Source organism: Ursus americanus, chromosome 2, assembly GCF_024610735.1.
Source record: "Ursus americanus isolate L20-20 chromosome 2, mUrsAme1.1.p, whole genome shotgun sequence".
NCBI classification, from domain to species: domain Eukaryota; kingdom Metazoa; phylum Chordata; class Mammalia; order Carnivora; family Ursidae; genus Ursus; species Ursus americanus.
The window spans coordinates 880,175-905,255 of record NC_142128.1 but is presented as its reverse complement, the minus strand read 5'-3'; the positions used below and the strand labels follow the sequence as shown (position 1 = coordinate 905,255).

The 25,081-nt window shown below is 51.0% G+C and overlaps 1 protein-coding gene across 4 annotated transcripts in view; it reads left to right on the top strand.

Annotated features, from left to right (window-relative positions):
* Positions 1-1,391: 1,391 nt before the first annotated feature.
* Positions 1,392-25,081, top strand: part of CHLSN (cholesin) — a 126,609-nt gene continuing 102,919 nt past the window's right edge. The window contains exons 1-2 of one of the 4 annotated variants that reach the window (XM_045813331.2): positions 1,392-1,448; positions 10,063-10,192. In XM_045813331.2, the coding sequence (XP_045669287.1) occupies positions 10,064-10,192 (129 nt within the window). In that variant the 5' untranslated portion in view covers positions 1,392-1,448; position 10,063. Of the gene's footprint in view, positions 1,449-1,494; positions 1,754-4,971; positions 5,206-10,062; positions 10,193-25,081 lie in introns of those variants that run through there. The other 3 variants (XM_045813330.2, XM_045813326.2, XM_045813332.2) reach the window with 3 other exon arrangements.

Below are 25,081 nucleotides of genomic sequence, written 5' to 3'. Positions count from 1 at the left end.
ATACTTTTCTTCTAGGAAGATTTTACCCTTTCTTCTTTGAGCAGGCTAGCAGCGCCAATAAACCCTGATTGCCTGAATGCAGTCAGAAATTGAGGTGAATTTAATACGGATTTTATGAAGCCCCTGCAAGGCTGGTCTACCCTGGTCATATTGACTCTTACAGTGTAGCTGTTCAGGGTCTCAGCTCAAAGATGGGACCTTACTAGAACCCTCCCCCTTAGCAGCCCTAGCCCACCACGCCGTCAATCCCTGTTCAGGTTCTCAGCCTTCTTGCTGCCTCTTCCAGAAGCGACTGAGCCCTGAGTGGAAAATGTTGCTAAATGTCAGGTGTAGTACTCCGGGTTTCCTTTTTTTTTTTTTTTTTTTTTTTAATATTTATTTGTTTATTTATTCGACAGAGAGAGAGACAGCCAGCGAGAGAGGGAACACAAGCAGGGGGAGTGGGAGAGGAAGAAGCAGGCTCATAGCGGAGGAGCCTGATGTGGGGCTCGATCCCATCACGCCGGGATCACGCCCTGAGACGAAGGCAGGCGCCTAACCGCTGTGCCACCCAGGCGCCCCTCCGGGTTTCCTTTTACCCCCTCAGAATATTTCACTCTGATGGCGTAAAACAGAATGATTATCTTTCAAGGTTTTTTATTTTTAAGTGATTTCTACACCCACTGTGGGGCTCAAATTGATGACCCCAAGATCCAAAGTCGCATGTTCCCCCGACTGAGCCAGCCAGAGAGCGGATCGACCGGAGCCGCACCCGACCCGGGGGAGACTCGAGGGGAGCGACCGCACCCGCACCGAGAGCGGGGAGTGGCCCGAGCCGCACCTGCGCGAGTGCGGAGCCACCCTCGCACCTAGAAGCAGAGGAGGCGCCGCAGAACTACACCTGCTCCCGCTGCGGCCCCGCACTGCCCGCCCGGCGCAGCGCTCCCGTCCCTAGACCCCCAGATGCTCCGAGGCAGCGGGAGTCACCCCACTCGGGCCCTGCCAGCCACGTGGGGCCGCCCGGGCGACCCCTAAGCCGGCGACCGCATTCCCGGGGCTCCACCTGTGCGGCGTTCATTGTGCACTGTCTATAGTTACGGCATCTTCAGTTCATACCAATGAGTTCTGTTTAAGACGAATCTGGTGCGCCCAGACAGACCGCTGGGGGCCGTCCGCCTGGGGTCTCCCGGCCCCCGCGGCCAGAAAGGAGGCGCTGTGCCCCAGGTCCCGAGGCCCGCGCAGGGGGCGTTGCTAGGCAACCCGCGGCTCCCGGCAACCGACAGCGCCCAGAGATGACGCCACCAGCCCGCGTCCGCACCTGGGCCTGCCCCCTCGCGGCTGCCGCATGCCATTGGTCGGCGGGCAGACAGAGGCGTGCCTCGGCCAATGGGTGACGCCGCTCCGGAGGGCGGGACCATATTACCAGGGCGGTGCGCCTGCCGGAAGCCCGGGTAGGCGGCCACGCGAAGGTAGGCGAGGACTGCGGGGTCGGGGGTCGCGGGTCGCGGGGTGGCTCCCACGTGGGTGCGGGAACCGGGCGGCTAGCGGAAGGGACCGGCGGAGTCTCGCAGAGGGCACGCGGGCTCCGAGCCTCCGGCTGCTCCGGGCTGTACCCCCCCGAGCCTGGCATTCCCTTCGCCACAAACCGCCCCTTAATTAAAGCGTTCGGGGCTCCCGCGCGTCCGCCTGCCCCGGGCCCGGGCTGGCCGCCGAGCTCGCGGCGGAAACGACGCCGACCTGGGGCGCTTGCGTTCTGAGGGGACAGAATGAATAAGTAAGGTGGTGGTGGGCGCCTGCAGGAAAATGAGGCGGAGCAGGGCGCGGAGAGCGGGCCGCGGTAGTGTTGGCAGACGCCCCGGGGTGGAGTGACCCGGAGGGCAGCAGCAGCCTTTGCGGCGAGAGCACGGGCCGGCGGGCGGGGAACGGCGATGGGCGGGGGACGTCGGGCATACACTTGCGCCCGCAGGCCAAGATGAGGTCGCGCGGACGACTCCCCGGGCGAAATGGGAAGCCTTGGGAAGGTGTCCGGCAAGCCTGACTTGGGCATTCCCGAGTCATTCTGCATGCTGTGTTGGAAATGGACTGGAGGAGCAGGGGGCTCCTGAGAAGTGCAGATGGGAGGATAGTGGTACAGGGAATGAAAGGTAGTCACCGCCCTCTGGACAAGGCCAACGGGGTTAACAGTGTGTCCGATACCGGAGTGGTGGGACACCGCAGTCTTTAGCTTGAGCTAAAATCCGGATTTCACCAAGTGGCCATTCGTTGAGAGGACAAAAGCACAGGAAGTTGGGTTTGTGGAGGACGATCAGAAGTGTCGACTTTGAAGCGTTGTGTTTGAGATGATGTGTGAGGGTGTGGGTGATACAGTGTACTGGTGCAGTTCAGGGAGAAGTTCGCCGTCACCAGTGGATAGTTGGTGTTTAGAGCTGCAGGACTAGGTGAGATCACTTAGAGAATGAATGTAGGCAGAGAGGAAAGTGGGCTCGAAGACTGGAGTTCTTTAGTGCCGACGGTCAGGGCGGTGAACGGGTAGGAGGAAAAGCAGATGGTTGTGGGGTCTGTTTTGGAAGCCAAGAGAAAAAAAGAATGTGGAGTGAGAAGTGAGCATCAGTTATCAGATGCTGCTCTTAGGTCAAATGTGAGTACTCGGAATCTGCCGTGGGATTTCATGTCTGCAAGTAGCAAGCCAGACTGTAGGTAAAGAGGTAAGGCTGGATTTTAATCAGTAATAACTGTTGCAGTAGGGGTAAGAGCTGTATGAACTGAACACACCTTGGATTTGTGCAGAGGGAACTGAGGGAATAGGGATGGAAGGGGGAGCGGCACTCAGTAGACTTAGGAAGTGAAAGACTGCAAAACCCAGGGTGGGCGTGTCTGTCCATGTGAAACCCATTTGGGTTTGCTAAGTGGCACTTATCAAATGTGGCCTCCTGCCCTTCCACAGGGCTGTCCCATGGGGCCCCATCTTCAGGTGTTGGCTGGATTCTTATGGCAGCCTTGACTTTTCTCAGGCAGGCACTTTTTAAGGGCACTAGGGTCATCGTAGGGATGGGGCCTTGAGCTGTTAGAAACTGTATTAGTGTTTCGTTCAAGTGGAGAGAGGAGCCTGGCTAGAGTTTGGTCACGGAGAGAGTCTTTGTCCTTATGGTGTCATTGGTAATCTTGAGAACAGTTGTGGTAGAGTGGTAGAAGCCTGGTGGGAAGGGGTTCCAGGCAGGGCAGGTAGGTGGCTCTTGAGGGTCTTGAACAGGAGGAAGCAGAAATGGGGTGAAGAGCATGTGAGATCAAGAGAGTTTTTACGATGTGGGAAATTTTAGTTGATTGAGTAGAAGGGAAGCTGAAACAGTGCAGGAGGGGAATTGCTCAGTGATGTCCCTGTGTGGGCGGGGCATGGAACCCAGCACCGGAGTGGAGGGTTTGGCCTCTGTTGCAATATGGCAGGATTCCATTATAACAGGAGAGAAGGGTAGGGGGTAGATGTGGGAGCTTGTGGAAGTTCCCTTCCAGTTGCTATGATTTCCTCTGTGATCAGGAATTAAGGTCCTGTGAGAGAAGGGAGAAGACCTTGGAGGTTTGATAGGAGAGGCTTGTCCAGACAAGTGGCTTGGGTGGGGAAATGTGGTGGGACCACTGGTGAGGCTGAAGGATTATTGGACCTGGGGGTGCTGAGGGGCGTGAGCTGCAAAGGGGGGGGGCTCGGTGACTGAGAAATTTGGAGCTTTTGTAGTAACTGGGCTTCGAGTTTGGCATTTGGAGGAGGGGGAGGGGAGGGTAAGGTACCAGGAGAGCAAAATCTGGAGGCCATTCTAAGTGGGCAAGTCAGAATGCAGACCTGTCTTGGATCAAAATGAATGGGAACAAAGTCCCAGTCCTGGCACAGGAGCTGGCATTCCACTCCTGGACTCCTTGGACGGATTTCCTCCAGGGTTGGGGATTGTGAGGGCGCACACCTTCCTCCAGGGGCCTTTCCCTGCAGCCTGACAGGACACATCAGAGGTATCATGCCCTGGGTGAGAGGTGGCTTTGGGGGCTACGGGTGGGAGTTTCAGATTTAAGAAGACTCTTTTCCCCATAGGCTGATTTATTTTTTTAAGATCCTGTGGGGTTTCTTTTCAGGCCTGGAGACCCAGCAGCCTCAGCCCGTTGGTGCTGACATGAACCAACTAGTAACTGTAGCCGGGCACAGACAGTCAGCTGGTCTCTGTGTGTCTGATGTGGGCCCTCAGCTTTCTGCTGGTGGAAGTATTTGTTTGCTCCACTTTGAGCTGGTACCTTAAAGTGTTGTGCTTCTGCTTTTATTGTAGAAATTACAGAAAAATAGAAGGGGGAAAAACCATACTTGTAATTCTAACTCTCTAAAATGTTAATATTTTAATGTATTTTCTTCTAGTTTTTTTCTTCATACATACTTGTGTATCATTTTTCTGACAAAACGAGGGTCACTTTTTACATATGTAGGTTTACGCCCCATCTTTTCCCTTTGTGTTGTACGTTGAGCTCCTGCTCATATGACTGAATGTTCTGTGTGCTCTCGGGGCAGGCGTGCTCCTGTGCACGAACAAGTCATTCATTTTCCCAGTCAGCTATTGTTGGACAGTTCTGGGGTTTTCAACTTTTTAATTGAAGAGGCGTTGTCATCCCTTGTGCAGTGCCTTGTCATCCTTGTATTTGAATCTCAGTCCATGATTATTTCATCAGGATAAGTTCCAGAAGTGGAATTATAGGCCAAAGCACTTATAAGTGTTATAAAATTACTTTTTAAAAAGACTGTGCCAATTTATTCTCCTGTCAGCAGACATGATAACAGCCTTTTCATCATTCTCTGGCTAACCCTGGACAATAGAATTTTAAAAATCGTTTATGTAAAAAAAATGGCATTTTTAACCTACCCAGTTAGCTAAGTAATACGTGCATACAGCTGAAACCCCCCGGCAGTAGGGGATCTGGAAAAGAACGGCAGCGTTTCAAACTGGGATGCCCTCTAACTTCCAGAGCAGAGCGTGTGACTCGGGTTCTCCAGTTTCGGGCGTCATCTGCCGGTCTGCCGCTCTGATGGTGCGCTGCCCTCGCTGGCAATGGAGGAACTGAGTTCAGACGTGTGCAGCACTTGGACCAGGGCCTGGCGCACGGGAAGCTCGGGGTCAGTGTGTGTTTTCACGGCCACTGCTTTACGATTCGCTTCCCTCACACCGCTGCCCCTCCACATGACCTTCCTCCTGGCCGCAGGTACGGGCAGCACTTAGCTGGCAGAGCTCTATGAGCAGCTGGAGGTTTTGCAGAAAAGCCTGGGAGGAGAAAGGAACACGTGCAGGACGAGTCTTGATCCTTCTGCGGTGATGGCACCAGGCCACTTCACCCCTGTCAACCTTCGGGGGGGCTGGCTTCTCCGGCACCCTTCTCAGCAGATGTGGTTCTCCCTTTGTTGGTTTGCGTGTGTTTCAAGCAGCCCCTGAGGACGCCGAGGAGCCTTCGGTGGCTCTGGAGGTGCCAGAGGCTCACGCCCCCTCTCAGCGGCTCTGAAACAGGGTTACCGCTAAGGGCACAAAAAGAGAAAAGGAGGGGCGCCTGGGTGGCTCAGTTGTTGAGCGTCTGCCTTCGGCTCAGGGCGTGATCCCGGTGCTCTGGGATCGAGCCCCACATCGGGCTCCTCCGCTATGAGCCTGCTTCTTCCTCTCCCACTCCCCGTGCTTGTGTTCCCTCTCTCGCTGGCTGTCTCTATCTCTGTCAAATAAATAAATAAAATCTTAAAAAAAAATAAAATAAAAAAAATAAAATTAAAAAAAAAAGAAAGAAGGAGAACTGGTACGGGGATATCATATTGTTCAATTTATTACAAATAATTTGAGAGGGATTAGAGGGTTCTTTTCTTTGTGTGTTTTAGTGTATTCACAGGGTTGTATGACCATCACCGCCACCTAATTTCAGCACATTTTCCTTCTCCCAAAAGAAGCCCTGTACTATCTGCAGTCACTCCCTGCCCCTGCCCCCCCCCCCCCACGCCAGGCCTGAGCAAACACCAGGCTACCTTCCTGTCTCTATAATTACTCATTCTGGAAATTTCATGTAAACGAAATTATACAATCTGTAGTATCCCATGACAGGCCTCTCTCACAGAGCAGAATGTTTTCAGGATTTATCCAGTCAGTGCTTCATTCCTTTTCTTTTTGCGCAGTAATGTTGCGCGGCGTGGGCATACCACATTTCGTGAGCTGGTTATCAGGTGGTGGACATTTAGGTTGTTTATACCTTTTAAATGTTATGACTAATGCTATGAACATTAGGGTTTGGATTTCTATGTGGATGTGTCCATTTTTTTTTGGTGGAGTTCTTGGGTCATAGGGTAGCACGTTTTAACTGTTTGAGGATCTACCAGGCTGTTGTACAAAGTGGCCGCACCATTTTACATCCCACCAGCAGTGAAGAAGGGTTCCAAGTTTTCCACATCATCAATACTTACGATTATCTTTTTGATTATAGCCAGCCTAGTGACTATGAAGTGTCATGTCACTTGATTTACATTTCCTTAGCGATGAATGATGTTAAGCATCTTTTCATGTCCTCATTGGCCATTTGTGTGTCACGTTTGGGGTAATCTGTATTCAGATCCTTTGTCTATTTTTAAATGGGGTCGTCTTTTTTGTTGAGTTGTAAGAATTCTCCATACATGGTGGACACAGTGTCTTGTCAGTTATATGACTTGCACATATTTTTTCCAATTCTTGACATAGTCTTTGTACTTTCTTGCTGACATCATTTGCAGCACAAAAATTTCTGATTTTGAGGAGTCCACAACTTATTTGTTTTTTCTTTTGCTGCTAATGTTTTTGGTGTCATATCTAAGAAAGTGTTGCCTAATCCAGGGTCTTGAAGATTACTCCTATGTTTTAGCTCTTACACTTAGATTTTTGATCCATTTTGAGTTAACTTTTGTGTTTGGTGTGAGGTAGGGCTCTCAGTCCATTCTCTTGCGTGTGGAAGTCCCGGTGTCCCAGAACCTTTTGTTAAAAAGGCTGTTCTTTCCCATTAGATTGTCTCGGCGCTCTTGTTGAACATGACTGGCCGTAAATGTAAGATGTCGTTTTCTATAACAAATATTGATTGTCTCAAAGTCATGAGACACCGTTTCTTAGAACTAGTAAAAGAAACCTTTTTATAATATGGAAAAGTCTTTCTTTTTAGCAAATAGACTTAGTGATTAAACTTTTTAATGATAACTTACAGAATGAATAAAGATTTAACTTAACTTTTATGGTAACTGGTGTGTAAATATTTGCTAAACTTTCCTTATTTCTCCAACAAGGTAATAGGCTGACAGAGTCCTTTGTCTTTTCAAAGCCCCTGTGTCAACAGTTTCTTGTTCTTTCAAGATTTCTTATTACACTGCTAATTGAAATTTGTAGCCTCTGGCTTTGAATACTTTTTTTAGATAAGGCTTAATTAAAGACTGTGGAGCTTGGAATTTTTCTGATTCTAAGTAAGACTCTTTCATTGTGTTGTTATCAATCACAGCCCCAAATAGGGGAGAGGGAGCCCTCTGTGGTGGCGCTGTGTCCTCTTGGATGTGGCCCTATGATTAGTTGACTGTTTCCTGGGTGTTCAGCACAGCTTGATATCCCAGGTTCACCTTACACTTTACTTGCTCCAGACCGGGAATCTTAAGGAGCTCTGCGCCCCTCCCCCCGTTTTTTTGATAGAGAATGGAATTTAGAACCCAAATGTGGGCTTTCCAGGTCTGCATTGCTTCTAGGCCCTTTACGTTGTGATCACCCTTTATAGCTGCCGTTCCCATCATGCTTTCCCACTTCTGTTTGGCTTCGGGTTGCACTTACCATCTTCTGATGTATCCTGTATTTGTGTCCCCCCATAAGTATGTCAGCTGTGTGTGGATAGGTCTTTTGGACTGCCCGATCCAGCCTAGAGCAGCTCCTAGCCCGTGCTCAGCACTCTGCAGGTGGTGACAGTGACGGGCAAGTGACGACACACAGGAGCAGAGCATGCCTGTGGTGGGATTGCTGGACGATGGTGTGTGTGTGCTCTGTTCCACCAGCTGATAACTTGATGGAATTTTCCCCTTTTGTCCCTGTGGAAACAGTTTTGCTTTGGGGGAATTTTATGTTTCGGTACCTGTTCACAGTGAGAGGCCGGGCTCAGGACGCACCCAGCTTTTGCTCGCCCAGCTCTGCCTATGCTGCCTGCTCTGTCCTTCACTGGTCTCACAGAGGCCTCCTGCCACTGTGCATGTACCCTGCCTGTCTGTCACCTGTGCTCACTTTCTTCTATTTCTTGATAGCATTTATCCCCATGTAAAAGTGTTTTCTCATTTACTTAAATAAATAGGTCTATTTATCTATTTAAATAAATAGGTCCCTTTCCCGCTAGAAGGGAGGCTTCAGGAAATCAAGGCTCTTATTTGCCGTGCTGTTTGCCCTGTGTTCAGCATCTAGCACAGTGCCTGGCACAGAATTGGCTCTCAAAAAAATATTTGCTGAATGAGTGTGTTATATTTTTAATATCTTTTGATAGAGTCCAAAATGGATTCTGGTGTCAAGAAGACATTGGGTTTCTGTCCCTTTACCTATGTAAACAGCCTTGAACAGCATGTCTAAAATTAAATTAAATTTTAAATTTAAAAAATTAAATTTAAAAATATATAGACATAAGTCTGCAATGCGTACATGTATTACACATATATGTGTGTGTGTATATATATTTGTTATGCGTGATTGGGTTGTTTCTGCAAAAACCACATGTATGAAAAGCAGGGTGTGTATGTTTGGAGGTGCTGGTTATTAGATCACCGTCTCAGCTCCGAAAGCACATTTTATACTCCACATTGTGGTGCTCACATCACAGCTTGTGGGCATCTGCAAAGTGCTTTTATGTTTTCAGCTCCTTTTTGGCTCCACCCAAAGAGGGCCATGGGACACTGGAGCAGGTGGGGTGGGTGGGGGTGAGGTGGGGTGGGGAGTGGGTGGTGACGCTGCTTCTTGCTCTTGCTGTTCCGGTCAGTGCCACCCAGCAGTGGCGTTCACTGCAGCAGCAGGAGCTGGTTCGGTTCCCACGTCTCCCTCCAAGAATCAGCCTGGTTGGACACTGGGAGGTCTCCCCTCAGATGTTCTCCCGCAAATGTCCCCCCCCCCCAGACTTCCCCACTCACTAGATGTCCTCCTTCAGATGTCCCCCCTCAGACATCCCTCCTTCAGATGTCCCCCCTCAGATATCTTCCTTCAGATGTCCCTCCCTCAGAATTCCTCCCTCAGAGGTCTTTCTGCGGATGTCCCCCCACTCAGACATCCCTCCTTCAGCTGCCCCTCCCTCAAATGCGCTCCCCCAGAGGTCCTTCCTCAGAGGTCCCCTCTCCGACCTCTTCCCTCAGATGTTTTTCCCACAGACAGCCTCCCTGAGATGTCCTCCCTCAGAAGTCCTCCCTTAAATGTCGTTTCCACAGATGTCCTCCTCAGACATCCCCTCCCCCTAGACATCTGCCCTCAGACTTCCTCCTTCAGAGGAATCCTCTCATGTCCCAGCAGCAGCCAGTGCCCCTCAGTGTAGGGCTCTCCACTACGACCTCTCTGACATGCTTTCAGGTTCTGGTACTTCAACCATTTCTTGGTTCCCCTGTGGCACAATCCCACAAAGGAAATGGGTTTTAGAATTCATGGGCTCTTTTCTGTCCTTATACATGGAGTTCTAGATACTACTGTGCTTGAGAAAGTGGACATAATCAGACACTTCTCAGGTTGTGTGTCATTCCTTTTATGTGGCCCCTTTTGGTGCTTGTTCCACAATCCAAGGAGGCCATCCCAGACACATCGTGGTCCCCTCCATCTGCTGGTGACCGAATGCCCTAGTGACAGGTGCATGACGGTCATCTGTGGCCTGTGATGCTGTGGCTTCCCCAGCTGATCAGAAAGGAGAACTGGGGGTTTTGACTTTCTTTTCACTTGCATGTATCATATTTTCTGAAATACCTGTGTACTTCTTTAATAATGGGAGAGTGCTCTTTCCCTTTGTTTAAAAATGTTGTGTGGCCTGAGACGTTTTATTTCCCACGTATTTATTAATTTGCCTTCTCTGTTGCAGGATGGCAAAACAGAAGAGAAAAGTTACCGAAATGACAGAGAAAAAGAACAAAAAGTTGAAGAAGGCGTCAGCGAAAGAGATCCTGCCGGCACCTGAAGCCATGCCGGGCCCCAAGCAAGCGCACCCCGAGGTAGGTGCGCGTGGGGTCGTGTCAGCCTCTGCTCGTTTCCCAGCGGGGAGGGGAGGCAGCTGGGGCTTGTATTGCTCTGGGAGGAGCAGAGGGTGGAACGTTACATGTGGACATACTCAGTGCCTTCTAGAGGCCACTGTAAGACAAATAAGAGGGTCAGCACATTTTAGCTTTGAACACCATGACCGCCTTTCTTCAGCCACCGAATCTCCAGAGCGCTGTTCGGGGTGCCATGCCGCAAAGGGCATTTGACGGACGAGCTCGGCCCAGCGGCGGTGGCTGGGTGGCGCGGGCTGGAGCCGGCCGTTCGCGCAGTGCTCCCAGGACGGGCCGCTGTGGCGTGCGCAAGGAGAGGAGCCTTGGCCTGGGGCATGTGGACCATGGCCTGGGAATCTATACTTAAGGATTCAGATCTTAATGTAAGAATGTTCATATCTAGCATGACGTACGTCTGCCACAAAAATATTTATGTGCGTTTAAATTTGTTTTCTTTTACCACCACGTTCCGAGTATTAACGTTTTTCTTCTTTACTGAGCTGTCTTTACAATTCCTCGCATGCAGTTGATCTAAATGGCGTAAGATATCATAAATCCTGGCAAATTATTGCACAGACAGTAAAATTTGGTCAGGTATACCTCACGTGGTGATATGGCAGGCTTTCCCTGTTCATGCGTCTGTGGGACAGCATTGCTGTTGCTCGAGTGGGACAAGGTCGAGTGTGGGTTTTGTTCCTGTTTCCCACGCTTGCCTGTAAGCCCTGAACAGCCTCATTCCCGTAAGCGAATGAGGATGGAAGTTTGGTCGTAACGGCGTTCTTAATTCCTCAAACTCGGAGATGGTTATGTGATTTGGGGCACATTTCATCAAAATTTATTTTTAAAGATCTGCCATTAGATGACAACTCGACTAGGTCCTTCTTCAGTTCTTTTGAAGAAAGAATTGGAAACCACCTGACTTGGTCGAGGATGTGTCGCTGGCTGGTTGAGGTTGGCTTTTGCAACAGCCGTATTTTAAGCTCTTTGTTTTGTGCCCCTGAGGCGTTTATGCCCTCAGCAGTGTTTCCTAGTAAGACTTAGGGTGCCAGGTGGCTTTTTTTTAAAGATTTATTTTTATTTATTTTAGAGAGAGAGTGTGCGTGCACAGGAGCAGGGGAAGGGGCAGAAGGAGAGGGAAAGAGAGAATCCAAGCAGACTCCAAGAAGACCTCACGACCCTGAGATCATGACCCGAGCCGAAGTCGAGAGTCTGACACTCAACCCAGGTGCCCCGACAGGTGGTGTTTTCTCTCACAAAATGGGGAAAGGACCATGGGGCAGGGGGAGGTAGAGAGGAGGGCCCACCTGACAACCAGCCGACTCCCTGGCTGCGGGCCATTCTAGTCTTTTCTCAGAGCAGTTTCAGAATGAGCACTAGCGGCATTAGGGCCCTGGAAGCGCGCTCCTGAGACCAGCTGTGCCGCGCGGATGCCCCAGCGAGTCTCCGTGTCCTTCAGGGTATGTGCGCCCAGTTTGATGGCTGTTGCTCCAGATCACTTGAGTACTGCCTCCACTTCGGCGTCTCTGTGCTTTTGAGAGACGGTGTGAGCTAATTCATCTCCCCGCGGCCACAGCAGGAGCCGTGGCGTGGACGCGCTGAGTGCAGGGTGTGTGCGGAGAGGGATGCTCAGCCGTGGCTGGGAGGCCGTCTCTCAGCTGCTGCCGTGGGGGGGGTGTGTGGGGGTGGGCGGGGAGCCTGACTGGTCCTGGGTACTCTTTTCCTGCGTGCTCTTGGCAGAGAACCTACCAGGTCTGCCGGCTCATCTGATCACAAGGCCGCTCTTCTCCTGTGTGTGGAAGTCCCGTGGTTTACACGGCGTCGGTGTCAGGAAGTCTGGCTGGTGTCATGGTGCCTGCGTCTTGCTCTGAATGCAGGCTCTTAGCAAACCTGTGACCTCCCCACCAGGCCAGTTCTTGTTATTCTCTGTGCTCCACCACTTGAGCCCCGACTGTATTCCCAGATCCCAGATGGAAGCTGGCGTACAGAGTTCCTCAAGCTCCCATTCGGTGGTTCAGTCCACCCCTGGTTCCTACAGAGCCTCAGTTACACATGATTTTCTTGGGCTGTTTCTAGGATACTTTCTTGCTTTTTCTAGACTCCTCCAGTTTCTTTAAAATAAACCCCATACTGGGGCACCTGGGTGGCTCAGTCATTTGAGCGTCTGATTCTTGATTTTGGCTCAGGTTATGATCTCAGGGTCCTGGGATCAAACCCCCCTTGTGTCAGGCTCTGCGCTCAGTGCATGGGCGGCTTGCGATTGTTCTTCTCCCTCCCCCACTGCCCCCCTGCCCCCACCTTGTGCACGTACACGCTTGCTCTCTCTCACAAATAAATAAATAAATCTTTAAAAAATAAAATAAACCCCATAGTATCACCTTGGTGATTTTAAGTTTTGTCATAAAACTTAAACTTTCCTTTCTTAGTGGTCTCCGCTTGCTGGCTGCTGGTCACCGGCAGGGCCCACAGGACAGTGTGGGTTTATGGTGGACATCAGCATGGGTCAGAATTTCTGCCTGAGATCCAAAATTATATTCTTTTTGTTACGTTCAGGTCATTTTTTATAAGTCTGTGATTGTTTTTTGTTAATAAAGTACATGTGGATTAAAATAAATTTGGACAACAGAAGAGGAGCTTCTGGTTTCTCTTTTGGTGACTAGATTTTTGTGGGCTTTGTAACATAGCGGAGGAGGTGCCTGGTAGAGGTACGGTACTTTTGCTTTGTTTGCTGTCCCTGGGGTGTTGAGGCTTGGTGGCAGGCTGGCCCAGCCGAGGAGCAGGAAGTGGGCTTTGAAACCCACCTGTGGCTTGCAAAGGAGAGTGAGTGCGAAACCGGAACCGGCCAGCAGGGGTCGCAGTCCCTCTGCCTACAGGCCTCCGGTGCTGCTTTGCCCCAAGGAGCTGCAGCCCAGCGTGTTTCCAGGCCCAAGGAGGATTTTTAGGTGGGTCTCTGAATGAGGTGCTGTGCTTGTGGGCTTGTGTCCTGAAGATGCCTTCTTACGTTGCTGGGGCCAGTCTCCCAGGGAAGTGGAGACTTTTCTGGGAGGACACACCTTGGGCTGTGCTAATAAAATTATTTCTTCACTCTCTGGTTCTCATGGGAAATTATGGAAAAGTGAAGTCAGGCAGTTTTTAAAGAAAGAACATTGAACGCTGCACCTAATTTTAAGGAGGGCGGGTGGACCGGGCCTGGAGAGCACATCCTATTACCCTGGGAGCTCGTGGAAAAGTACTGTGTTGTCCCCTCACCGCCCTGGCTCCAGGATCAACCCCCGGAACCCACATGAAGAACAGAGAAGCCTCTGTCCCCACTTGGACCACTGGTTGTCCTCCCGGGACTGTCCGTCTGCATAGGCCTGTGGGACCCTGTGTGGCCACTTCCCACAGCACAAGCTCCCTGAGCCTGTGCCAGGAGGGCTGAAGTTTCCCCAGTGCTTGCCCTCTCTGGCCCCTGGGGGCAGCCTCCTCAGAGCCAGACTTCCCACTGGAAGGGGGGGCCTCGGCACACCCAGCGGGCTCATCTCTGACTTTCATGCAGTCTGGAACGTGGAAAGCTGTCTGTGCAGCCCCGGACGCTGAACCTCATGTTCCTCTGCACTCCTTCGTTGCGTGGCTCACTAGCCCATTAACCTGCCAAGACCCTTGCAGGTCTGAATCTTGGAGAGGGTGTTTGTGATGTCCCGGGATGGGGCAGAGCCCTCCTGGTGCCTTCCTCAGCACCTTGGTAGCTGGTTCTGGCTGGCTGGCCACAGGCCTTACTAAGGACCTGTCATCTGTGCTACGCCCTCTCTTGCCATCTTGCTGGATGGGCGACCTGGGAGGTCAGGGATGGTGTCCACAGTCCTGTGCTCTTCCAGGCATGATGTCCTGGACCAGAGAGTCTCCACCCATTTCATGGCTTCTTGAAACCCTCCTGTGAGCCTGGGCTCGGGGGCTGGACAGACAGACCTTCAAGTTGCTGGACCCCTTCCACTGAGAGGGTTGCGAAGATTAAATCTTAGATAGTGGGTGTATTCAGAGGGGCTGTGGCCCCATTACCAGTTGGTAGAGGAAAGGGCAGGAGGTCGTGGTGTGGCTCCTGCGGGTCTCCCCACCCCCGCTGAGGAGCTATTCCATGATTTGGTTTCTGTCGCAGATACTGAGCCACACGACAGAGAGATGGCATCATGTGGCTGCCCCCTCGGGGCCAGTTAGGCCACTGCATTTCTTGGCGAGCATGTGGTGGGGGGGTACTGCAGTGCACACGGCCTTGGCTCTCTGGAGACAGGAGGGGTGGCTGGCAGTGAGCAGGGGCCTCCTCCCTTCCTTTCATGGGTGAGAACCCCTGGGTTTGCAGAGTACCGGAGTTATCATGGGACAGCCCTGGGATGCCACAGGCCCAGGTGCGGCTTTTGTCCTGGCTTCACACATGAGTCAGCCAGAGAGGTTGGTACTTGCTCGGTCACCTGTCCAGCTGGGATAGAGAAAAGACTCACAGTCCGGTTTCCTGCGTCTGGCTGCCTTTTGGAGCACACGAGGAAGACTGGGACCGGGACCTGCAGTGTTGCCCGGCCTGGCCCTTTAGTGACTGGGTGGGGAGTTGCCAGTCGGTGGGCAGCTCAGCCGTGTGCGTTGGCAGCAATGCCTAGCACCGTATAAGGAATATACCCGACTCCTTTTTGGCATCTGCTCTCACACTGTAAATGTTGGTGATGTGCTTGGGAGAAAGACCTCGGATTTGTTGAGCAGACCGTCCCACATTGGGAATGACAGTGCATTCCTGAAGTCTGGAGGGCATGGTGACAATAATAGCCATTTCTCTTTTTTCAGAATATGATGTGCTGTGCATAAGCCGTTTGGCTCCCAAGTTCCCAGTGCAGCCTTGCGTGCCCCATGTGTTTTCATGGGCTCTACGGAAATGTGGCCGGTGACAGCGGGGCTGGACGTGGCCCAGGCTCTGCACTGCCACACTCTGAGTGGTCACAGGGTGCTGCTTATCTGGAAGGGAAGCACAGCTACTCCTTACGGACCATCTTTTTTTCCTTCCTTTGTAATCTCAAAAACGGGATAGGAATTGCATGGGCATCAAGCCAACAAGCACTTTATAAAACCATCAAATGAGGTTGTGAACTTTATGGCCTTGAGAATTTGCTCAGAGCCAAAATACTTCATTCTAATGGTATTTTGCCTCAAGAAATAGTACTGGTCTGGCAGTAGATTTTTTGTTGTTAAACTAGTGGGGGTGAGGGGCTGCTAATCTTTATAGGCAGCTCCCTGGGAGCCTAAATTGTTTTTCTAGCAGAAATTCCCCTCCGCCATTGTTTTCTTTTCTACTTGGTGACTACTGAATGCTAAGTTGTCAACCAACTGGGGTTATAAACTGACCGACTTCAGGGCTAAGGGCCTTCAGAGAAAAGGGACACCCAGAGAAGTTCCATGATTTCCCTGAGGCCCACAGTAAGTTGGTGGGAGGCCGAGATCCCCTCGTCCTGTCTCGGTGAGTTAGCTCTGCTGCCTACTGAGTTCTTTCCTTTTTGAGGCTGAGTAATACTCCACTGTATTTACCACACATCTGTTTCTCCTTTGCCAGTTTGCACTCATTCGGGGTATTTCCAGTTTGGGGCTCTAGTGAGCGTGCTGTGAATATTTGTGTGCGAGGCTTTCTGTTTTCATTTCTCTTGGGTAAATTCTCAGGACTCAGGTGGACCATAGGGTAAGTGTGCGTTGACTTTTTTCAGAAGCTGCTAAGCTGTCTCGAAAGTGGCCGTGCCACTGTGCACTCCCACCGGCGGTGCGTGAGGGTTCCAGATGCTCCGTGTGTTTGCCCACACTTGGTATCGTCAGTATTTTTCATTTTGGCCCCTTTTGGGAATGTAGTTGTGTGTTACTGTGGATGTGGTTTTTAAAGACAGCTTTATTTAAAGAGGTATAATTGACGTGGAGTAAACTTTTCATATTTAAATCATACTGTCTTGTGGATTTCGCTGGCATTTCCCTGATCGCTGGTGGCACGAGCATGTTGTATGCCTTCTGGCTGCCGGAAGTTAAGTTATCTTTGGTGAAGTGTGTGCTTGGCTCCCTTCTCCAGTTTTGTTGGGTTGTTTTCTTATAGTTGAGGTTTTTTTTTAAAGATTTTATTTGTCAGAGAGAGAGAGAGCACCCAAGCAGGGAGAGCAGCCCACAGAGGGAGAAGCAGGCTCCCCGCTGAGCAAGGAGCCCGATGCGGGACTCGATCCAGGACCCTGGGATCATGACCTGAGCCAAAGGCAGGCACTTCCCTGACGGAGCCGCCCAGGCACCCCTTGTAGTTGAGTTTTGAGGTTGGTTACATTATTTTGGATGCAGGTCTTTTATCTGAATTCTGTTTTGGAGTGTATTTCCCCTAGTCTGCAGCTGCCCTTCTCATTTTCTCAGCAGTGGCTTTTGAAGAGCAGAGGCTCTGAATTTTGATCAGTTCTCATTTTATCTGGTTTTCTTCACACTTTGCACTTTCGGTTAACATGTCCTTTGGTTCACTGTCCTGGAGGTGCTTCCGAGGCCGCCTGTGTGGATCTTCTGTGTTGGTTGTAATGCCTACTTAGCATTTCCCAGAGTGTGTCGCGTCCTCATGGCCTCTCCGCTAACGGTCATTTACCTTGTTTCTGCGTTTACCTGTGGAAACGCCTGCCGAGCGCTGTTGTGTCCATTGCGTTTGTGTGTGTGTGACTGCTTCTCTTGGGTTCACACCTGGAAATGCAGTGGCCGGCGGGAGGGTCTGGAGGTGCACACATGGTGCACAGTGTCCACGGGCCCCCCTGCTTCTGTGTCTGGCGATCTGGTGGCTGCAGAGTCGGACCTGTTTGTTTGTTTGTTTATGTAGAGAGTTGGGGCAGAGGGAGAGAGAGAGAGTCCTCAAGTAGATTCCTTGCTGAGCGCAGAGTCCAACATGCTCCAGCCGCGTAGGGCCTGTTGTAATTTGTATTTTCCTAATCACGAGGGACTGAGGTGGTTTCTAGTCATTCATTAAGGGTTTGTCTTTCTCCGTGAATTTCCTTGTCACATTGTTTGCCTTTTTTTAAAGAAACATTTCTTTGTGCGTCTATTTCATGTGCTTTCTCCCAATTTGATTCTGATGCTGATGCTGTCCGTGTGTGCAGGCAGATGTCAGATCTGTCTGCTGTGTTCCCCCTTAAGATAAAGGCTGCCTTCTCTCTTCCACAATTATGAACATATTGTCTTACGTGATTTTTTCTAACTTTTGTTGCATAATAGCCCATTAACTTGTCACACCGTTATTTATTTAACTTGCTTCTTGCCACACTGTATAACTCTTCAGTTTTTACAAGTATGTTTTAATATGGAATAGAGTAGGTACTTCCTTATTGTTTTGGGGACAGTGTTCTTGGCCTTTGTCACATATTTTCTTTGTATGAGTTTTTTGGAATCAGCTTTCAGGTTTCATGAAAAGTCTTTTGTGGTTTATTGGGGTAGTTTTTATGTCCTTCATGTAAGTTTCATGCTTTTCTCTGAGGAGATCTCCGTATCTGTCCAGAAGTGAGTGACCTGGACAGGGTTCCTAGAGCAAGCACAGGGCAGACTCCATTGGTCTGTTTTTTTGTGTCGCATAATGTCAAAATACAACTCGGTGATGGAGGCTGGTCCGCGAGGAGGCCCCCCCCCGGCCCCTGGGCCCCTTGGTCGCCGCTCTGGCCTTCCTGCTGTCCCTGCTTGGCCACACGGTGTGCCCCTCCTCTCTTTCCGCCCCACATTCCTTTCTGAAATTGAGCTTTCTTTTTTCTTTCTTTTTTTTTGAAATTGAGCTTTCTGGCCTGACCAACCTTTTAATTTTCTTCCACTCCTTATTTTCCCACATTCTCCGTGTTGGTCCCTCACCTAAGTTTTCTATAACTGATCAAACCTAGCGGCAACTCACTGGGATCAAATTAGGGTATTTAACTTGCTCAAGTATGTATTAAAAATTGTTTTTGTGTTGCTACAGATATGGGTTTTATTTAATGTTTAATTAACATGTTTTCACATGTAAGAGGTTATCGGACTGCTCATGATTGTATGTATTTTTCAACCAATTCTAATAATAAATCTGTTTTATAAAGGAAGGTGAATCAGGCAAGGTGATTTATTGTTTTGTTTTGTTATGAGGGTTGGGGTAGAGTTTAGAGGGCTTTGGGACATCCTCCCGTTTGTAGTAACCTGCCCTGGCTTTTCTCACATATAACTTGTAGCAAAGCACATAGTGTGTAAAATTGTACGTGTTTTAAATAGAGCCATGGTTAATTCACCGTATTGCTTAATATCTGGGTTTACAGTCACATCAGTCACCAATGTGGTGGAAAAATCACACAAAACATGAGAAAACCCAATGATGGATGGGTTCTGACCTCGGGGGTAGGTAGTATCTCTCACTGACTTCCTCCCATTTGCATTAAGTAGCAAACAGTGGTTGGATTGCCCCAAGAAGGGGACCCTGATGCAGACCTGACCTTGGGTTGGGTGTTTCCAGAAGAATGAAAGGGCCTGTGTCTGCAGCCATATTTCATCTCGGTACGTGCTTGCAAAGCATTTGGTAAAATTTAACATCCATACATGATTAAAAACAATCTCTCAATCCCCCCCCGAAATAAGCCTCTCCCCCTAAAAAGACAATAAGGGTTTATTACAAAATCAGACACCTGTTTTTATTTTTTAATTAATTAATTAAATATTGTTTAAAGATTTTATTTATCTGTCAGAGAGAGAGATACAGAGAGAGAGCACAAGCAGGGGGAGCAGCAGGCAGAGGGAGAAGCAGGCCCCCCACTGAGCAGGGAGCCTGATGCGGGTCTCGATCCCAGGACCCTGGGGTCATGACCTGAGCTGAAGGCGGACGCCTCACCGACTGAGCCCCCCAGGTGTCCCTAGACACATCTTTTTAGTTCTTCAGCAGAAAGGTGCTCACAGAATTGTCAAAAGGCTGAGGAGATTTGGGGTCGCTCTGCGGCTGGGCTCTCTACCTTGGGGGGCCTGGCCTTCGAGTCCCTCTCCTCATCCTGGGAGGCCACCAGAGCCGAAGTTCGGGCTTCTGGGCACCTGCAGATCGCCTCAGGACAGAAGGGCCCCCATGCCCCTCCACGTCTCTGGGTTCTAAATATTCCCTACTCTTGTCAGTTCTTTGATGCTTTATGAAAATGGTTGGGTTTTGTACTTCGGCCAGCGTTTTTGGTCACCAAGCCTCTCCCCCACCTCAGAGGGTTGATCTAAATCAGATCAGGGCTTGGCAGATTTCTTCCATCACGGGCCAGCTAGGAGATGTCTGAAGCTTTGTGGGCCGTGTGGTCTGTGTCACTGCCCAGGCTGCGCGTGTGGAGCAGAGGCGGGCACAGACAGTATGTAAGCAAATGGCCACGGCCACGGCCAAATAAAGTTTATTTACCAAAATAGGCGGGCACGGGGCGCTTGGCCCGGAGTTTGCATTCCCCTGGGCTAAACAGTCTAGCCCACCCGTGCTGGCCCCGGGCCCACACAGCTGCGCCCAACCCAAGTGTGTTCCGTGCTCTGGAGCAGCCCTCCCCGACGGCGGTCTGGCGGCTAAGGCCGCACGTTCCTGCGTCTCCACAGTACGATAGGAAGCCCAGGGATTGTACTCTGGGCCAGGGATGGCCCTTATCGGGGCCCCTGGCAAGGTTGGCAGGCCTCTGGGTTTGTCGCAGGGACTCCTGAGGGCCCTGTGTCACTGCTGCAGGGGGAAGGTTGCCATGGGCACCGTCACACAGAGGGCTAATGAGAAAAAGAATACGATGTCTATGAGCGGCAAGAGAACATTTAATTTGAAATATAAAATTGGTATCGACATAGGAAGTGGAACCACCAGTTGGTGCTAATGTGCCAAGCTTGGACACTTGCGTTCTCTTCCGGACACGAGCCCCGACGGTCCAGGGTGCAAGTGGGTGGCCCTCTAGCCACCTGAGTCCCCCGGTCCCTGGCTCCTCTGTCCCATGGGGAGGCCACTGACTGAGGTCCTGGCTGCAGCTTGTCGGGAGAAGCGAATATAGACTCACAGAGCACAGAAGCCCTGACTGGAAATCTCAGAGGGAACCTCGTCTCGGGATTTTAAAGTACTGCAGAGGACTAAACCTTGTGCTGCCGTGCTAGGGGCCATCTGGGCTCTCCGCTGCTCAGCCGCCATGCGGGGGCGGTTACGGGGCCAGGGGAGGACCGTTTTGAGGAGCTGACCTCGGGTGCTGGAGGTAGTAGTGAGGTGAGTCCCTGAGGCCGCCTTTAAGTCCTTGAGGGGCTTTCTGGTGACATAGTGGGCTCTGCGGGGTCTGTGCTGGTCATGAGTGTGCTCCCTTGCTCTCTCGCTGTCGGTAGTCAGAAAGCACAGGGAGGTAGATGTTGGCCTTGAATGAGGTGGTACTTTTGAAAGAGCCATCAAGTAAGAGGTAGCGTGTTTACCTGTCCTTGGGCGTGCTCTAGCCAGCACAGGGTGAATGTGTAGGGGTCGCGCTGGAGGATTCCTGTGGGGAGAGGGATGGAAGTGGGTGACGTGGGAGGCCCCTTCCAGTACTCCAGACCCTATCTCACCCACTTTGTGTCCCCGTGGAGCGTGGTGATCCCTCAGCAACCTCTGATAATACCACGGGGTCTTCTCCCAGCCACTGAAGGGCATCCATGTTCTGAATGGTGGGCTCCTGCTGGAGCCGCCCTTGGCAGGTGGACAGGGCCGGCTCGTCTGGGGGGGCCTCGTTAGAGCCGTGCCTTTGGAGTGCTCACTTTGATGTTCTCTGAAAGAGAGTTTATTTATTTTATTTTTTATTTTTTTAAAGTAGGCTCCATGCCCAGCGTGGAGCCCAGAAGAGTTTATTTTATTTTATTTTTTTTTAAGATTTTACTTATTTATTCAACAGACATAGAGACAGCCAGCGAGAGAGGGAACACAAGCAGGGGGAGTGGGAGAGGAAGAAGCAGGCTCCCAGCGGAGGAGCCTGATGTGGGGCTCGATCCCATAACGCCGGGATCACGCCCTGAGCCGAAGGCAGACGCTCAACCGCTGTGCCACCCAGGCGCCCCCAGAAGAGTTTATTTTTGATATAATTATAGATTCATAGTAAGTTGCAAAAAAATTATAGGGAGGTCCAGTGTGCCCTTTGCCTAGTTCCCCCACTGATCACAGACCACCGTGTCAAAACCAGAAATGGACATTGGCGCAATCCGCAGAGCTCATTCTGATTTTGCTAGTTTTGTGTGTGCTCGTGCGTGTGTACTTGTGTGTGTGTTGGCGTGTGCACGTGCTTGTGTGTGCTTGTATCTGTGCCCATGTGTAGACTCGTGCTCATACTCGTGTGTGCTCACGCGTGTACTTGCGTCTGTGCACGCTCGTGTATACGTGTGTGCTTACGTGTGGTGCTCACGTGTGTGCCTGTGGGTGTGCGTCCACATGCAGCTTTATCACCGGTGTAGGTTGCTGGGGCCACTACCAGAGTCAAGGTGCAGAAATCCTCTGTCACCACACAGCTCCCTGGTACCCTCCCTTTCTTGCCATTCACTCACTCAATGAAGGGCATTTGGGTTGCTTCCAGATCTTTGCTTTTACAAATAAAGCTTTTATGAACATCCATGAGCACGAGTTTTCGTTTCTCTGGGGCAAACACCTAGGAGAGTAACTGCTGGGTGGTTGGCCACATGCATGTTTATTTCTGAGTGAGCAGATGTCCCAGCTTCCGTTCCCACCACCATCCTGCGCGAGATGAGCCCCTCCACCTCACCAGCATTTGGTGTTTCTCCGGTGTTCGTTTCAGTCATTCTGATGGTGGTGCTCACAAAAGTGCCCTAGGAATTAGAAGAGGTGAAATTAAACTTGCTTTTCCGGGATTTGGCGATGTGTGCCCCTGCCTTGGCTAGTTCTGGAAACTGCCAGTGGGCTGGTATTGGAGCATTGCCTTGGCGTTGTGGCGGGGCTGTCCTGCTGTGTCCAGGTTCGACGTGGCCTTCTCTGCCCTGCCCCTGTGTGACATCCTGTCTCTTTCTCCAGGAGCTTTTCGGGAGTGGCGGGCCTCACTGGGCACCGTTCGGAGGTGGCTGGGGCCACGGGGCCCATGAGGCCCACGGTCTGTGAGGCCGGCCTCGAGCATATGTGCCCCTCAGTCTCTACAGTGGGTTTTCTCCACTCATTTGTCAAATCTGAAGAATTGCAGAAAAGTTGGAAGCTGATCAGCTTTCCCGGCTGCCATGGAGACCTGGCAGTCCTCATTCTGGGCGAAAGAAAACAGGATCCCTCCCCCGCCCCCAGTCCAGCTGTCGGCACATCCATTGCTAATGCCCTCGCTGCTGCTGCAGCCAGCCTGTGAGAGGTTCGTAGCTCTGCTTTCTTGTGCTCAGCACAAAGTAACTCAGCAAAGTGGAATCTTAAAAAAGCAGTGTTTGTTATTTTTCCTGAGTTATCCATGACCAACATGAAAAAAACAAGAGAGAAGCTACAGGAAACGACACGGAAGAAATCAGACTAATTCTGCCATCCTGAGATAACCCTGCGGTGAATATGTTGGAGTACGTCCTCAGTATTTTCACAATGCATGTATTTTCTTTTCTGTGTAGGAGGGTGCGCACATCAGCCCTGGGCACCGTAGTTTTTGTGTTTCTAGTAGGACAGCGAGAAAGGTACCTCACGGTTGCTTTAATTTCACTGTCCTTGATTGCAGCCACGAATGGTCGTTTCCGTGTGCATACTGGTCATTTGCTTTTGTGGATGCCTGTGGGGTTTTTGTTTTTTTACCAGTTCTGTTGCAAAGCCTGTCTTCTCTGTATTGATTGGAAAAATTGCTCCTTACGCTAAGAACTCTTCGTCTTTGCCTTACGCCTCACATTGTTTTCCAGTCGAGTTCTTCTTGCTTATGGCTTCCGCTCTGCCTCTCCCAGACTGCAGGGCCGTCCTGCTCCCTCCGGGCTCTGCACTGGCCTCCCAGGCCTCTGTGCACACACCACCTCCCCACACCCTGTCCTGCCCTGTGCCCCCTTGGGGTTACGTTTCTCCAGCCGTTACAGGAATTTGAGGGACGTGCAGCGAGGTTTCCCCTGGGTGCCTCAGAAAGCCAGTGGCCTCCTGGTTGAGGACTTGGGCACTGCGAGGCAGGCAGTGGGACCCCTGCTCCTGGGCTGCTCCTGGGCTGCATCTGAGCTTGGAGGCCTGCTGCACCCCGCAGCTGGAGGAGACCCCAGATTTTGACAGCTGGTTGTCTTGCTTTTGATGTGGGGAACAAAGGCAAAAGGAAATGTAGATAAAATTAAATTTCCTTATAATCTGCAACCCATTGACAAATACTTGAGACAGGCAGAGTAGAACATTCCTCCAGGAAGCTCCTGATCTTAAAGTGCCTTGCTAGAGGGAAGAACAACCTTAGCTTGACAATAGCTAGGCCTCCGGGATCCTGGGAGTCTTCTGTAGCATATGGAAATCCTTTCGGAAACTTCCCTGTCTTTACATCCCCACACTCCATAGAATATAATCAGTTGCCCCTCACAGTCTTGGGGGAGCAGCAGCAGCCCTTTCTGCCCACGGGTCCTGTCCCTGCACTTTAATAAAAACCACCTTTTTGCACTGAAGACGTCTCAAGAATTCTTTCTTGGCCGTCAGCTCCAAACCCCAACATTTCCACATCAGTGTTCACTGGTGATGTGCGTTCTTTTATGGCTGGTGCTTCCTAAGGCGTTTCAAGGGGAAGCGAAGACTGGCTGTGTGGGGATTATGAGCACATGCCGTTTTGGGTGAATTCCTCCCGCAGACCAATTACTTGGCCCACTGCTTGAGCCTCTGCCCTGTTGTCTAGGAGTGCCTGGCAGCCAGCTCGCCTCTGGTTGGTTAGTCTTTTTGCTCAGCCTCCTGGCCGAACTGGGCTGTGTTGTTTGCCTGCCTACAGTCCCTTGGCCCCATGAGACAGGGTGTGGTGTGGCCCCCACACTGTGTGGTGCTGAGTCATTCTCAGTGGCATTTGGGGAGTGGGCGCCTGTGGTTTGGGTCCCCTCAGATGGAGGAAAGGAGGGAAGCGGTTGCCTGGTAGATGGAAAAGTGTCTTTGCTGGCGTCTGCACCAGATTACGTGTGGGGCCCTGAGATGTTGTCACACACAGAGCCCGGAAGCCAGTCCCAACTTGGGGTCTGGCAGTGGGGGGAGGCTGTGATCCTCAGCACCAGTCCAGGTTCTGATGCTCACCCCAAAACTGTCAGCGTCACTTAAACGTTCTCAGTTTTCATGCCTGGAAGCTACGCTCACTGTACCTGAGGGAAGCTGTTGGGCCTGCATGCTGACCTGGGAGTCAGGTGGCATGTGAGCTGTGACTGCTGGGAGAATGGACTTGGAGTTATTAGTAGCCACGTGGGAGTGACCAGAGAAGGGCTCCATGCCATATGTGTAGGTGATGTTCCCAAGGTGACCTGTAGGCTCTCAGTGTTCACGATGAAATTTGAAGTAATACATATGTACATACACATATAACTTCTATTAGTCTGGTTGACTGGTTGACATGAGAAATATGCCCTTCTGCTTCAACACATAAACATGCTTGAAGAAATGTGACAACTGAATTCCATGACGTAACTAAAAGCAAGCAGCGTGTAGGAAATAAAGAAGCTCAAAGCCAGACTGGTGAGCGAAGCCGGAGCTGGTGGCCCCAAAGGCATCAAAACTGGGCATCCACTCTAAGGCCGCTGTTGTAACAACACGGCCATGCGAGGTGTATATGCGAGGTGTGCGCTCATGTGTGGAGAGTGGAACTGAGCTGCCCCAAAGCCGGGAGTCGTGTGTCCTTCACACATGAATTAGGAAATCCTATCCGTTGGGCAGACATAGCAGGAAGCCAAGGTGGGTGAAGGAAGAGTCTGTACGCAGAATCAGAATCCCAACCTACA